General features: G+C 40.7%; 1 protein-coding gene across 1 annotated transcript in view; it reads left to right on the forward strand.

Moving 5' to 3' along the window:
• Positions 1-14,824, forward strand: part of LOC309613551 (ATP-binding cassette sub-family A member 17-like) — a 91,048-nt gene that overhangs the window by 20,604 nt on the left and 55,620 nt on the right. The window contains 6 exon segments of the mRNA XM_082360468.1: positions 4,248-4,393; positions 4,397-4,421; positions 10,907-11,079; positions 12,058-12,132; positions 12,136-12,201; positions 14,161-14,290. Of these exon segments, the coding sequence (XP_082216594.1) occupies positions 4,248-4,393; positions 4,397-4,421; positions 10,907-11,079; positions 12,058-12,132; positions 12,136-12,201; positions 14,161-14,290 (615 nt within the window).

A 14,824-nucleotide genomic window follows, 5' to 3' on the forward strand; every position in this document is an offset into this window, starting at 1 on the left:
AGAGCATTGCTAAAATAAATCAAAGAAGTCTTAAATTGATGAAAAGACATCCTATGTTCATAGATTGGAAGACAATATTAAGATAGCAATACTCCCCAAATTGATCTACAGATTCAATTCAATCTCTATTAAAATCCCAACTGCCTTTTTCTCAGAAACTGACAAATTTCATATGAAATTGCAAGGGGCCTCAAAATGGCAAAACAATTTTGGAAAGAGTTGGAGGACTCACACTTCATGATTTCAAACTTACTACCAAGCTATAGAGATCAAAACCGTGTGGTACCAGCATAAAGATAGACATACAGATCAATGGAATAGAACTGAGGGTCTAGAAACCCATACATCTCATTGCCAATTGATTTTTGACAAGGATGCCAAGACCATTCAATGAAGAAAGAATAGTCTGTTCAACAAATGGCACCAGGACAATGGGATAGCCACTTGAACTTCTTCCTCACTTCATTCCTTATGATGGCTGAGTAATACTCCCCACATTTTGTTTATCTATTCATCTGTTGATGAACATTGGGTTGTTTCTACCTTTTGACTGTTGTGAATAATTCTGTTATGAACATTCATGTACAAGTATCTGTTTGAGTCCCTGTTTTCAGTTCCTTTGGGTATACACCGAGGAGTGTAATTGCTGAGTCATATGGTCATTCTATTTAACTTTTTGAGGCATCATCAAACTGTTGTTTTCCACAGAAGCTGCGCCATTTTACATTCCCATCAGAAATACACAAGGGTTCCAATTTCTTTGTAGAAATGTCTATTCAAGTCCTTTGCTCATGTTTTGCTTGCATTGTTTGTTTTGTTGACATTGAGTTGTAGGAGTTCTTTATGTATTTTGGATATCAATTCCTTAATAGATATATGGCTTGCAAATATTTTGTTCCATTCTGTGAGTAGTCTTTTTACTCTCTTGGTAGTGTCTTTTGATGCATAAAAGTTTTAAAATTGTTGAAGTTCAATTTATCTATTTTTTTCTTTTGTTGTCTGTGTTTTTGGTATCATACGTAAGAAACTGTTGCCAAATCCAAGGTTATGAAGATTTTCCACTAAGTTTTCTTCTAAGAGTTTTATGGTTTTTAGCTTTATGTTTAGATCTTTGATCCATTTTGAATTAATTTTTGCATATGGTATAAGGTAAGGGTTCCACTTCATTCTTCTGAATGGAGATATCCAGTTTTCCCAGCACCATTTGTTGAAAGACTGTCCATTGAATAGTCTTGGCACCCAAGTTAATTATATTTGTGAGGGTTTATTTCTGGGCTCTCTAATGTATTCCATTGGTCTTTATATCTAGAGTTTGAGAAAGATTGGTGTTAACTCATCTTTAAATGTTTGATAGAATTCACCAGAGAAGGCATCTAGTCCTGGGCTTTTCTTTGTTAGAACAGAACCTGAGAGACCTGTGGGACACCATCAAACACCAGCATACACATCATAGGAGTCCCAGAATGAGAAGAGAGAGAGAAAAGAAGCAGAAAAAATATTTGAAGAAATAATGGCTGAAAACTCCTCCTAATTTGATGAAATACATGAATCTACAAACCCAAGAAGCTCAATGAACTCCAAGCAAGATAAACTCAAAGAGATCCCCAGTAAAAGTCTAAAATTCCAATTGTCAGAACTCAAAGACAAAGAGAGCATTTTGAAAGCAGCAAGAGAGAAGAGAGTCCCTACATACTCAATAAGATTAACAGCTGATTTCTCTAGAGAAACTATGGAGTCTAGAAGGTAGTGAGATGACATTTTAAATCTTGAAAGGAAAAAAAAAACTTTTAACCAAGAATTTTCTATCTGGCAAAACTATCCCTCAAGAATGATGGAGAAATTAAGACATTTTTGGATAAACAAAGGCTGAGGGAGTTTATTACCAATAGGCCTTCCGTTCCCTGCTAAAGGGAGTTCTTCAGGCTGAAATGAAAAGTCACTAGACAGTAACTCAAAGCCATAAGAAGAAATAAAGACCCCTGATAAAGGTAACTAAAGCCAATGGCCAAAGGGCATATGAAAAGATGCTCAACATTGCTAATTATTAGAGAAATGCAAATCAAAACTGCAATGAGGTATCACCTCACATTAGTCAGAATGGCCATTATCAAAAAGTCTAGAAATAATAAATGCTGGAGAGGGTATGGGGAAAAGCGAACCCCTGTTGGTGGGAATGTAAACTAGTGCAACCACTATGGAAAACAGTCTGGAGGTTCCTTAAAAAACTAAAAATAGAATTACCATATGATCCAGCAATCCCACTCCTGGGCATATATCTAGAAAAGACAAAAACTATAATTCGAAAAGATACATGCACCCCCAATGTCCATAGCAGCATTATTTGCAATGGCCAAGACATGAAAGCAACATGTGTCCATCAACAGATGAATGGATAAAGAAGATGTGGTGTATATATAATGGAATATCACTCAGACGTAAAAAAGAATGAAATAGTGCCATTTGCAGCAACATGGATAGACCTAGAGATAATCATACAAAGCGAAGTAAGTCAGACAGAGAAAGACAAATATCATATAGTATCACTTACATGTGGAATCTAAAAAAAATGATACAAATGAACTTATTTACAAGACAGAAACAGATTCACAGACATAGAAAACAAATTTATGGTTACCAAAGGGAAAGGGGAGAGAATAAATTAAGAGTATGGGATTAGGAGATATATACTACTATATATCAAGTAGATAAACAAGAAGGCTTTACTTGTTACAGCAAGGTCAGAAGCTCTTGCTCTGGCCTCAGAGTGCTGTATTTACATCTTGGTGTAGATCCTGACCTTGAGCAGGTCAATAGATTCTGTATCCATTTCCCCTTCTGTGAAACTGGAAAATGATAGCACTTATAACTTAGTTATGAGGATTAAATGGGATGTAAAATGCTGAGAACAATACTTGGTATATAGTAAGAACTTAGTACATGTTAGCAATTATTATCACCTTTTACAAAAGAAGAAACAAAGTCAGAGAAGTTATAGAAGACCCAGGGTCAGCCATAGTTCATGTAGTCAGGTTCAGTGAAGGGCTGCCTGATGCCTTAACTGTGGCTCTTTCTGTTATATATGCAATCCTTACATTTTCGATCTATATTCTCTTAACTTCCTGGAAGGCAGATGTTTGCATTTATTTTGCATTTATCTCCCAGACTTCAGTTTGATTGGTTTATCTCCAAATCTGGAGCCACTATACTTAGAGCCTGGGAAACCTTGAATCCTTGACCCATCATTTACTAGTTCCATGACATTGAGCAAATTTATTTAATGCGGCCAAGCCTCAGTTTCTTCCTCTGAAAAACAGGGAGGTTATGAAGATTAAATAAGATACTGTATATAAAGTGCTTGCCACAGTGCCAGGCAATGCTCCATAGATGCTATATAATCTACCGCTCATCTTTGAAGAAGATGGTTTTTATTGTAGGAGATGTTATTAATGCAGTATTAGAGGAAGTTTTAGGCAATTAAATGTTTGTGCTTTTTCGTAAGGATTGATTAATTTTTAAGTGCAACAAATCCTCTTAGTCTTTTGATAGTGAAAGTGCAAGTATAAAAGGTTTCTATCAAAATTTCTTAAAAAACTGCTTCCCTTCTGAAATGCTGAGACAAATGCAGAGATGCTTTCCTTACCATGGCAGGGAAAAGAGACTTGCATTATACTTCTTTGTGCATTATTTTTTTATTTAAAAAAAAATTTATTTCATTGAAATATAGTTGATTTACAATGTTATATTAATTTCTGCTGTACAGCAAAGTGATTCAGTTATACATATACATATATTCATTCTCTTTTAGATTGTTTTCTCATATAGGTTCTTTGTGCATTATTTTTTTATATAAATTTATTTATTTATTTATTTTTGGCTGTGTTGAGTCTTTGTTGCTGCATGCAGGCTTTCTCTAGTTGCGGCGAGCAGGGGCTACTCTTCGTTGCGGTGTGCGGGCTTCTCATTGCGGTGGCTTCTCTTGTTGCGGAGCACGGGCTCTAGGCGCACAGGCTTCAGTAGTTGTGGCACGTGGGCTCAGTAGTTGTGGCTCATGGGCTCTAGAGCACAGGCTCAGTAGTTGTGGCACACAGTCTTAGTTGCTCTGCAGCATGTGTGATCCTCCCAAACTAGGGCTTGAACCCGTGTCCCCTGCATTGGCAGGCGGACTCTTAACCACTGCACCACCAGGGAAGTCCCTCTTTGTGCATTATTGATGAAACTCTTTTCATTTCTTCCCTCTGAATTTGCAGCTCATGTTGCAACCGCCTCCAGAGGCATCATCTTCTTCTTCACCTACCTCCCATACCTGTACCTCACTTTCAGCTACAACCAAAGGAGTCACTTCCAAATGATTGCCTTTTGTCTCCTCTCCAATGATGCCATGGCGCTGGGAGGCTGATTAATCTCCACATATGAGACAAAAGGTGAGCCTTACCTTTCTCAAGGTAAACTGCCTTGATGTTTTGCCATTTGCTGACAGGCAGACTTGACCTTCATTTCCAAATAAACATAACTGGCTCATTTTATTCAGTGTTCTGAGCATTTACAGTATACTTACACCTATGGTAGGTACTGTAAGGAACACTTAAGAAATGTAGAATGAAGTTTACATCATGCAGCTTACAATGTAGTTTGGGAGAAAAACTAAACCATGTAAATGATTTAGGGAATTTTACACCTATATAGTTGTATAGATCTAAAATATATAGATTTATGATTAGAAGTTCAAATAACACTTTAGAACTTTACAGATAATGTAGTGCTATTACAGATACCATATTTTATTCTCATAGGCTTCAGAGTTAGTCTTCTTTCACAAGTTGGTCTAGGGGACCTTCCGTCAGAAATGTTACAACTTCCACACTTTGGGGTGAAAGTACAACATCAAGTTTTCATTTGTCTCATGTTGCTGGAGTTTGAAGAATTCCCCACAACATCTACAGTCATTGCAGAAGATTGCAGCCAACATGTCAATCAAAATATAGGACCCTGGGACTTCCCTGGTGGCACAGTGGTTAAGAATCCACCGCCAAGGCAGGGGACACAGGTTCGAGCCCTGGTCCGGGAAGATCCCACATGCCACGGAGTAACTAAGCCCCTGCGCCACAACTACTGAGCCTGCGCTCTAGAGCCCATGAGCCACAACTACTGAGCCCACATGCCACAACTACTGAAGCCCACGTGCCTAGAGCCTGTGCTCTGCAAGAAGAGAAGCCACTGAATGAGAAGCCCGCACACTGCAACGAAGAGTAGCCCCTGATCACCACAACTAGAGAAAGCCCATGCGCAGCAACGAAGACCCAACACAGCCATAAACAAACAAACAAATAAATAAATAAAATGTAGGACCCTGAGGTCTGTGGGGTTACAGTACTTACTGAATGGAACAGTTTCACATTTCAGTGGTACTAAGATGATCTGCTCTGAACACTCTAGCAAGTGCCTTCTTTGCTCAACGTTAGCTTTTATCACCAGAGTCCAGGTCCCAAATGATAAAGCTTGGATTAGCAGCAGATAACAGGGATAGGAGTTATAAGTTGGATCGAGTTTGTGGGTCCCCTTACTGCAATTAGGATAATCTCCAATGTCCTGGTTAGAGGCATCACCTACCAATGAATTTCTTTATTAAGTTTGGATGGTCTAAATGGATTAAGGGTGCTTAAAATTTAATAAAGGATGTTAAGTTGACCAGAATTTATTGAAAGTGAGTGGTTTTCTTTAACAAAGCAATGTTGAGACCATGATTTACAAATACTTATGGAGGGAAGCTAGATTTGAAATGGTATATCTGATTCCTTACATGTTAGTGAATGAACGTAGATGCTTTATGGAGCCTATCTGTTGAAATTGAGGGAATTTAGGTAGGTGGTTGGACTGGATGAACTGTGTGTTATGATCAGTGTTCATTCCTGAAAGGCACAGGATAGCCCACAAATGGTGTCTAGTGTTACAACTGAAGGAAATGCAAATGCATATGATCATAAGCAGGTAGGAATCTCTAAGAATATAATTGATGAAATGTTAGAAATCCGAGGATAATATTTCTTATTTAGAATCCTCATACTTTCACTGGATTAGTTTTTCCTATTCATGTGACCTATCTGCTCAAATCAGATAGCACGCCTTCTAGTGAGTGAATAGATAAAATTACTCTGTACATTTTCGCAGTAAGTCTAGTGCAGAGCTTTCAGTTTTAATCTTGAGCAGGAATCACTATATACAACATGAATCAGGCCTCTGGTTGTATGGCAGAAACATTTTGGCCTCTTAAAATCAGAACCTGCATGCTTGTGGAGCAACTGGGTTTGTCACTTGAAACTTCCATTTATTGATTTATTTGTTAATTTATTATTTACTAGATTGATTTTAGTTTTTAAGAGGCCCAGTAAATAGCACCCTTCTCCCCTCCTTAGTTTCTGAACCAGTTGAGAAACAAAACAGAGATGTCATCTTATTAATACCCAAATATCTTTTTATAACTAATAAAAAACTTAGTGGATGGGTTATTATAGATGCTCAGATGGGCCATTTTATCTCAACTCCTCAAGCTTGTCAGTGCTATCTTGTAGCCCTGACTAATCTTGTTTCAATCTCTTCCCTTCCACAGGTATTGATCTCAAGGGTATTCCTTAATAAACATTTTGCATACTAAACTCCATTTCAGGGTCTGTGTCACAAAGAACCTAACCTGTGACTATTGAATTTATCTCTGGGACCCCTATTAATGTGAGAAGGGCCTCCTATTATGCTCTCCACCTGGGTGGGACGCTGGGCCTTGTTGTTTAGCTCCCTTGCCTTGAAAGGCCATCCGAATGGAAGCCCAAAGTTTTCTTGTTAGCAAATGACCTCTGAGCAAAAGAGTTCCAGTAGGAAAACAGAGAATAGGGCAGAGAAATACATTTGAAAAGATGGTGGCCAAACTTGTTCCAAAACTGGATTTCAGGAAGCCCAGCAAATCCCAAACAAGATTAACAATAAGAAATCTACATTAGACATACCAACATAAAATTGAACATACCAGAGGTCAAGAGAAAAATCTTAAAAGTAGCTGGAGGGGAAAAAAAAAGACATTGCTTTTCAAAGGAGCCAAGAGTGGGAGCCTGAAGATAGTGGCTTTATACGTTGTATAAAATAATAATGGGGAGCTTCCCTGGTGGCGCAGTGGTTGAGAGTCTGCCTGCCAATGCAGGGGACACGGGTTCGAGCCCTGGTCTGGGAAGATCCCACATGCCACGGAGCAAATAGGCCTGTTAGCCACAATTACTGAGCCTGCGCGTCTGGAGCCTGTGCTCCGCAACAAGAGAGGCCGCGACGGTGAGAGGCCCGCGCACCGCGATGAAGAGTGGCCCCCACTTGCCGCAACTAGAGAAAGCCCTCGCACAGAAACGAAGACCCAACACAGCCAATAAATAAATAAATTTAAAAAAAAAATGAGGAAGAAAATGGTCTTTAAAAAAAAAAATAATAATGATGATGATGATGATAATGATGATGTCTTTAGGATCTTTTTTAAAAGATAGAATTAAAATACATAAAAGGGTTTTTGAGGAGATAAAGTCAGAAATCAGTGGGGGTAAATACTTTTTGGAAGGGGAATAAAGATATTGATTAACTTTAGACTTTGCGGCAATGTAGACCTGGTAATTCATTACTGAGCCGACCAGGAAAAGGCTAGGAACAGTGTATAACTTTCAAACTTAATAGAGAGAAAATGGAATAATCAAAAGATTGGTTGAGTCAAGAAGTGGTGTGGGAGAGGAATTATGTCACATGGCCTCTTCTACTGCAAAGGGGGATGAGAAGTCAGGGAAGAACAATCATGATCAAAGAGATGTGGGGACAGGTGAACTTTGCCAGATTGCTTTCAGTAGCACCCTGCTCTCAAAACACAAATAAATAAATTGTGGAAAGAAGTAACAGCTAACTCCTACCCAATCCAAACTCCAGCAGTATTTTTGTTTTGTTTTGTTTTTTAAATAGAACTCGATGAGCTGATTCTCAAATGTACATGGGAGTATAAAGGACCAAGAATAGCCAAGAACTCTTGAGGAAGAACAAAATAGCAAAACTTGTTTTACCGGATTTCGTGATTTATCATAAAGCAATAGTAATTAAGATTATGGTTGACAAATAGACTAATAGAACAGAAAAGAAGGGAGAGGTAAATGCATTGTTAAATATCAGAGATGATACTTCAGAGCAGTGGGATTTAATAAATGGTGCTGGAGCAACTAAAGAACCTTATGGAAAAAATTGAAATTGGACTTTGAATTCACACCATACACAGATATCAATTCCAATGTAAAAAAACTATAAAGTTTTTTGGAGATGATATAGGAGGGTACATTCATGTACTTGAAGTAGGAAAGATTTCTTAAACAAGGCACAAAAATAACTAACCATCAGGAAAAGACTGATAAATAATGACATTAAAATTAAGACACCATGAAGAGAATGAAAGGAGAAGCTACAGAGTGGGAGAGGATGCTCGATACATTTAACCTGCAAAAGGCTTGTATCCAGAATATTTAAAGAATTCATAAAATCAATTATATATCATACTTTATAGTAAAGAAAAAAACAGGCAAAAATAGGCACTTCATGAAAAGACATATCCAAATAGCCAATAAACATATGCAAGCTAGAAGAAAATGAAGTGACATAGTTAAAGAAAGTACTGAAAGAAAAACCTTGTCAACTCAGTGTTCTATATCCAGGGGAAAATTAGGGAGAAATGAAGACTCTCTCAAACCAAAGCGACAGAATCGATTGCTGGGAGACATTACGAGAAATGTTGAGTTCTTCAAGCAAAAACAATATCATATCAGACAGAAGCTTGGATCTGCACAAAGAAATTAAGAGCACTGAAAATTGAAAATACAGTTTATTTTGTCTTTTGTGGAGTTTTCTGGCTCTAAAAGAGAACTGACTGTCTAAAGCAAAAGTGGTAGCAATGTATTGTGTTTATAGCTTATGTGAAAATAAAATGTATGACAACAGTAGCAAAGGGTGGGAGGGAAGAACTGGAAACTGGAAATTGTTGTAAGATCCTCATGCTACACATGAAGTAGTATAATATTATTTGAAGATAGACTAATTAAAGATGATTTTAAACCCTAGAACAACACTAAAAAAATTTTTAGAGTTATAAGTAATAAATCGATAGTGGAAATAAAATGGAATCATTAAAAAAAATCCCCATTAATGCAAGAAGAAGAGGAAAAAAGAAACAAAGAAAAGTTTGAACCAAATAGAAAAGAGCTGGCAAAGTGGTAGATTTTAATCCAATCAATAATCACATTAAACGTGAATAATCTAAACATACCAATTAAAAAGAGACTGTCAGTTTAGATAAAAAGGCAAAACCCAACTAGATGCTGCCTACAGACAAAGATGACGGTGAAGTTGTAAAGGAGGTGTGCATATTTGGGGTTTTGGGGGTTACTGATTTGGGTGGTAGTTGTACAAAGTACTTCCTTTGTAATTGCTTGTTAAACTCCATTTTATATACTTGATATGTATATTCCCAATAAATAAATAAAGTTAACTGGCAATCAAATGTCTGCTGAGGTGGGGAAGGAGCCTTGTCTCTTTCTTCTTTTCGGACACTGCAGACTTACACTGAACAAGGATGCACCTGGCTTTCACAAACTAAGTGTGCTGACTGTTTACGGCAGCTGAGGTTTGCGAGACCTGTCTGTAAGCCGTGGTGAAAGGCAAGGCTCTCGATTGGCACAAAGACAGACACAAGTCATAGAATCTCATCTCAGGAAGGGCCTCAGAGGTTTCCTGGCCCCTCGCCCCTCACAGCATGGCCTGTGCACCAGCAGCATCAGAACCCTCAGAGAGCTTGTTAGGAATGCAGACTCCCAGGCCCATCCAGACACACTTAATCAGAACAAAATCCCCAGGTGATTAGTGAGTACAGGAAAGTTTGAGGAGCACCGTTCTAGCCCATCTGTCTGCTCACCAGTATTTGAACGTCTCCTCTGGTGTTGCTAGTTACCACCTCCTCAATCCTGCCGTGTGGCAGCAGATGCAGGGTATCTTGGATGCTTTACATGAGAAGCTTAGTCAGCTTGCATTCAGATTAGACACTTGGCATCACAAAGGATACTTATCTTTATACGCACCCAGGAATTGGTCCCAAGCCCATCCTCAGCACTCCTTTCTTCATGGCATATGTATGTATTGAGCAGCTGCTGCATATGAGGCCCTGGGTCAGATGTTGGAGATACTGAGATAACCTGACAGTCCCTGGCCCCAAGCTGGGGTTGGCAATAAGTGAGCAGATTCACAGTGCGGAGTGAGACCTTCAATGCTCACAGTTAGCGCAGGGTGCCCCAGATGCACGTGGGTTAGACATATAACCCAAGAGAGTGAGTATACATGCTTGCTGGGGAAGGAGATACCTGTGCTGACCTACCAAGTAAGAATTAACCAAGCAAAAAAGGTGGGGAGGAGTAGGAAGGGCTTTCCTGACAGCATGTGCAAGAGTGTGAAGATGTGTCTCAGATGACCAAATTTCTACTTCTTGGTGCCAAAGAATCATTTTGCCGATAATAAGAATGTTTTATTAGGAATTCCCTGTCAGCCCAGTGGTTAGGACTCAGCGCTTTCACGGCTGGGCCCAAGTTCAATCCCTGGTTGGGGAACTAAGATCCCACAAGCTGTGTGGCATGGTCAAAAAAACCAAAAAACAAACAAAAACAAAAACAAAAAAGTTTTACCTTCTTTGAGAAACCAACAACTAGCTTTTCTTTTCCTGTGCCTAACTTTTGTCCCTTAATACCCCAGACATGAATAGTCCAGTCTTCTCATTGGCTTGTTCTCCAACTGCTTGATTGGAAAGTTCTGGTAACTTTTCTCTGTCTTCGATGTGGTGACTGTTTTCCTTCCTTTGGAATAGGCACAGGCATCCAATGGAGGAACATGGGCAGTATAGGAGGAGAGTTTAACTTCACTCAGGTGCTGCTGATGCTACTGCTGGACTCTCTCTTATATGGCTTGGTGGCCTGGTATGTGGAGTCCGTCTTCCCAGGGGTGTATGGTACACCCAAACCTTGGTACTTCTTTCTCATGGTGATTACTGATGCTGCTGTTTTATAGATTGACATTAGAATTTTTATAGCTCATCATCAATATTCCTATCCCTCTTTGTGGTGTTGGTTGCAACCTCAAACTCCTGGAAATCTAAGTGCAGTTCTCTAACCTGGATTCACCCCAAACCTATCAACTTGTGGTTGCCAAGGGAGCATAATTAACAAGTCTGTCTCTCTGACTCTTGCCCCACTGCTGATACCCTGTGCAGAGTCCCCTTAAGAGTGCCTGTGACTGTCTCACATGTGCCCACTTGAGTGGCAGGCCCTGCATTCTCTCACAGAATGGCACCCCAACAAGGTAGAGCCCTCAGGACTCCTCGGCCTTTTTCCTCTTTGGGCTGGTGACAAGGCCCTGAAGCTCTTTGAGACACCTCTGTGACCTGGGGGCATGGGCACGGGGCACAGCTTTCGTTGACAAGCCCATGAAGCTCTCCAAATCTTTTCTCTCCTATGGTGAGTAAATTTTTCCTACAAAGTTGAACCCATCATGCCTGATTCAGTCCTCTTGCAGATTCAGTCTGATCCCATCTGAATTGCACAGGTACTCACTTCAGGCCTCGGCAAAGGCTGCCATGCTTGCCCTTCTTGGTCTGTGGAGAAATGGGTAGATTGTTAACGCCAGTATTTCTCCAGGCCTCAGCCCACAGGGGTGCTGACTGCCAACACGACAGCTTCCCCAGTACACCAGGAGTGTGGATACGAGGCATCATTTGTAGCTCCATCCTCCGGACCACGGGTTGTAGGTTGAAATGCAGTTTATTAGTAGTAAGTCTGTGAGCAAATTCTTGACTTCTTCAGGCACCATTAAGTGTTCGATACCAGGAAACTCCGGTGGGTGAGGCTGGGGTGGGGATGGGGGGAGGGAAGTGTGAGAATTTAATTTACCAAAATATTTATCTTCCAGAAGAAGAGAGCCAATTCACCTAAATGTATTAATGCAAGTTGACTTCCTCTCTAGCCCTCCTACTGGCGTGGAGAACTTATATCCCTTACGAATTCAGTGCTGGAGTTGGGGGATCCTCAGAAAGCTCTGTAAAGCAAGTTCATTCAGGAAGAGCCTACTGATTTGATAAAAGGAATTGAAATCCAACATCTATACAAGGTATCAGCTCACAAATCTTCTTCCAAGGACTTGAGAAATAGTGCATAGAGGCTTCTGTTTTATTCTGACAGTGGTTACAAGGTACATTTTGTGATAGATTTTTAATTCCCTTCTGTAATGTTATCCTCAAAATTAGGAGTATAATGTAAAATGTCCTGTTTTCTGTCATAAAGTTAAATGACTGGATGGAGGGTCTAGGTGATCGTTCTTGAAACAGTCTCGCAAATGCCAAACATCTCTTGTTGGGGACACCCTGGAACTCAGTCATTTGATGGCTGACTTTGATCCACCAGTGTTTTTACATAACCAAATCAAATAGTAAACCAGATTTCACTGCTGGCTTCCAGATGCAGAAGTGTTTGTTCTTTCACCAGTGTCTGCTGAGTCCTGCATTGACTAAGGACTCCCCTGACAGGATGATTGGCTATAAGCTCTGTACCCTGGTGTGTCCTCCAGAGCATTATTTTTTTGTTTGGAATCTTCCATTCTTCAAATACGATGAGCCTAAGGAGAAGCAGTGTCCTCTGTATGACTGATACAAGGTCACAGTCAAGGTGCTAGCTCAATACTTTGTGTCGCCTCCTTGGCCTATGGGATCAAGTGGATCACATGCTGGCCCAGGGGCTCCACAGCATGGGGGATCATCCCAGCTCCTTTACATACTGTGGTAGCAGCTTGGAATGCTCCAGTCTTCACCCAATTTATTGTAGCTTCAATAAGCAGGGATTTCGTTTCCTCTTTTCACATAACAAGCAGTCTGCAGGCACATGGTTCTGGCATGATTTCAGCTGCTCAGCAAAGCCGTCCCAGACCCCTGCTCTTTGTGCTCACTTGCTTTCATTTATTTTCCCTGGGCCAGTGGAAGCACATAGCTCTCATCTTCGTGCTTGTCATTTCCCGGTTGCAAGATGGCTGCTGTCGCTCATCTATAGGGAAAGATAAGAGCGAGGGGCTTTCTTTTAGGAGGACTTCTTCCTTCTTTCCTTCCTTCCTTCCTTCCTTCCTCCCTTCCTCCCTTCCTTCCTTCCTCCCTTCCTCCCTTCCTCCCTCCCTTCCTTCCTTCCTTCTTTTCTGCCCTTCGGTAGATCACCCCTGATTCTTATTGCCCAGAATTCTGCCACATGTCCACCTCAACTGCAAAAGGGAGACTGAGAAGTTAGGGAAGAGGACCGTCACACTTGATTCAAAATAATCATACCAGATGGATGTGGGGGCAGGAGAAGTGTGCCAAATTCCTTTCCGCAGCACCCTGCTCCCAAACACAGTTAGATAAATGGTGGGAAGAAGTGATGTCTAAGTTTCACCCAACTATAATGTCTGTACTCCAGACCCCAAGTCCAGTCCAGATGCAATTAGACAGGACAGAAATTGTCTAAGGCGTGGACAGAAATTGTCTAAGGCCTAGACTGAAATGTGATGTATCTCTGCAAGTGGCATTATGGGTGATTTTATTTTCTTCCTTATACTCATATATGAATTACTTGTATAATAAGAAAAAAATAAATGGTATTTAAAATACTGGAGACATTTGATTTAGAAAACAGGACGGTCTGTCTGGTGTTCTCTTCCTAGATCAACACCACCCACAAAAGAGGCAGGGTGCCGTTTCTCAGGGGATTAGCCAGGCAGTGCAGAGCAAGGTGTGGCTTGAGAAGCAGGGAGGTCTCGTTCAAGCTCGGAGCCCTTCGTCCTTGCGCTCTGGCCTCTGTGGTTCAGCTGCTCTACCACCAGGCTCCAGAGGCCAGGGAAACTCCCCTGGTGTTGCTCCCCATCATGGTCCTCAGTAGCTCCAGGCAGCTAAACTCTGAAAGAAGGAGCTCCCTTATGGATTTCCACTTGGAGTCCCACTGATGAACTTTCGGAGGAAATTGGTGTGGGTGCTCGGCCTGTCATAGGTTCTTCAGAAATGCCACATGCGTGTGCATATTACACTGTCAGTCAGAGTTGGCTTTTCAACAGGTGTTCTACAAGGGAAGGGATGAACACATGGCAGTCAAAGATCTGACCATGAACCTGTACCAAGGGCAGATCACTGTTCTCCTGGGGCACAAGGGAGCAGGCAAAACCACCACCTGCGGCATGCTCACAGGTATGTGTGTGGGGTCAGCCCTCCCGAGGAAGCGCTGAAGAAATTGTTGATCCAGATCTAGATGTTTTGGCTCCATCTCCTCTCATCAGATTTCACTGGCACCTTTGTTTGTTGTTTGTTTTTTTACTATCTATGTAGAGGTGCCTGGTTGTTCACATTACCCTGTAGCAGGAAAAGGGAATCTTTGACTCTTTTGGTCAGTCTGAGGAACTTAGTTTCAAACACTATCAGGAAGCTGTGAACACTGCTTAGCATGTTTCCTTCCAGGTAGAACTTTCCGGTACAGTGAGGCACCACTAATCTCTCAACCACATATTTCATCCACTTACTTTTGATTGCCAGGGGCACTTTTAGAATGATACCTGGTGAATTATTCTAAAATTATCTGTTTCAGAATAGTTTTTTTTTTAAACAATTAGCAAAGATTATTATTATTATTTTATTTATGGCTGTGTTGGGTCTTCGTTTCTGTGCGAGGGCTTTCTCTAGTTGCGGCGAGCGGGGGCCACACTTCATCGCGGCGCGCGGGCCTCT

The sequence above is a fragment of the Balaenoptera borealis genome, assembly GCF_965194805.1.
Source record: "Balaenoptera borealis genome assembly, chromosome: 16".
In the NCBI taxonomy this organism is placed as follows: Eukaryota; Metazoa; Chordata; class Mammalia; order Artiodactyla; family Balaenopteridae; genus Balaenoptera; species Balaenoptera borealis.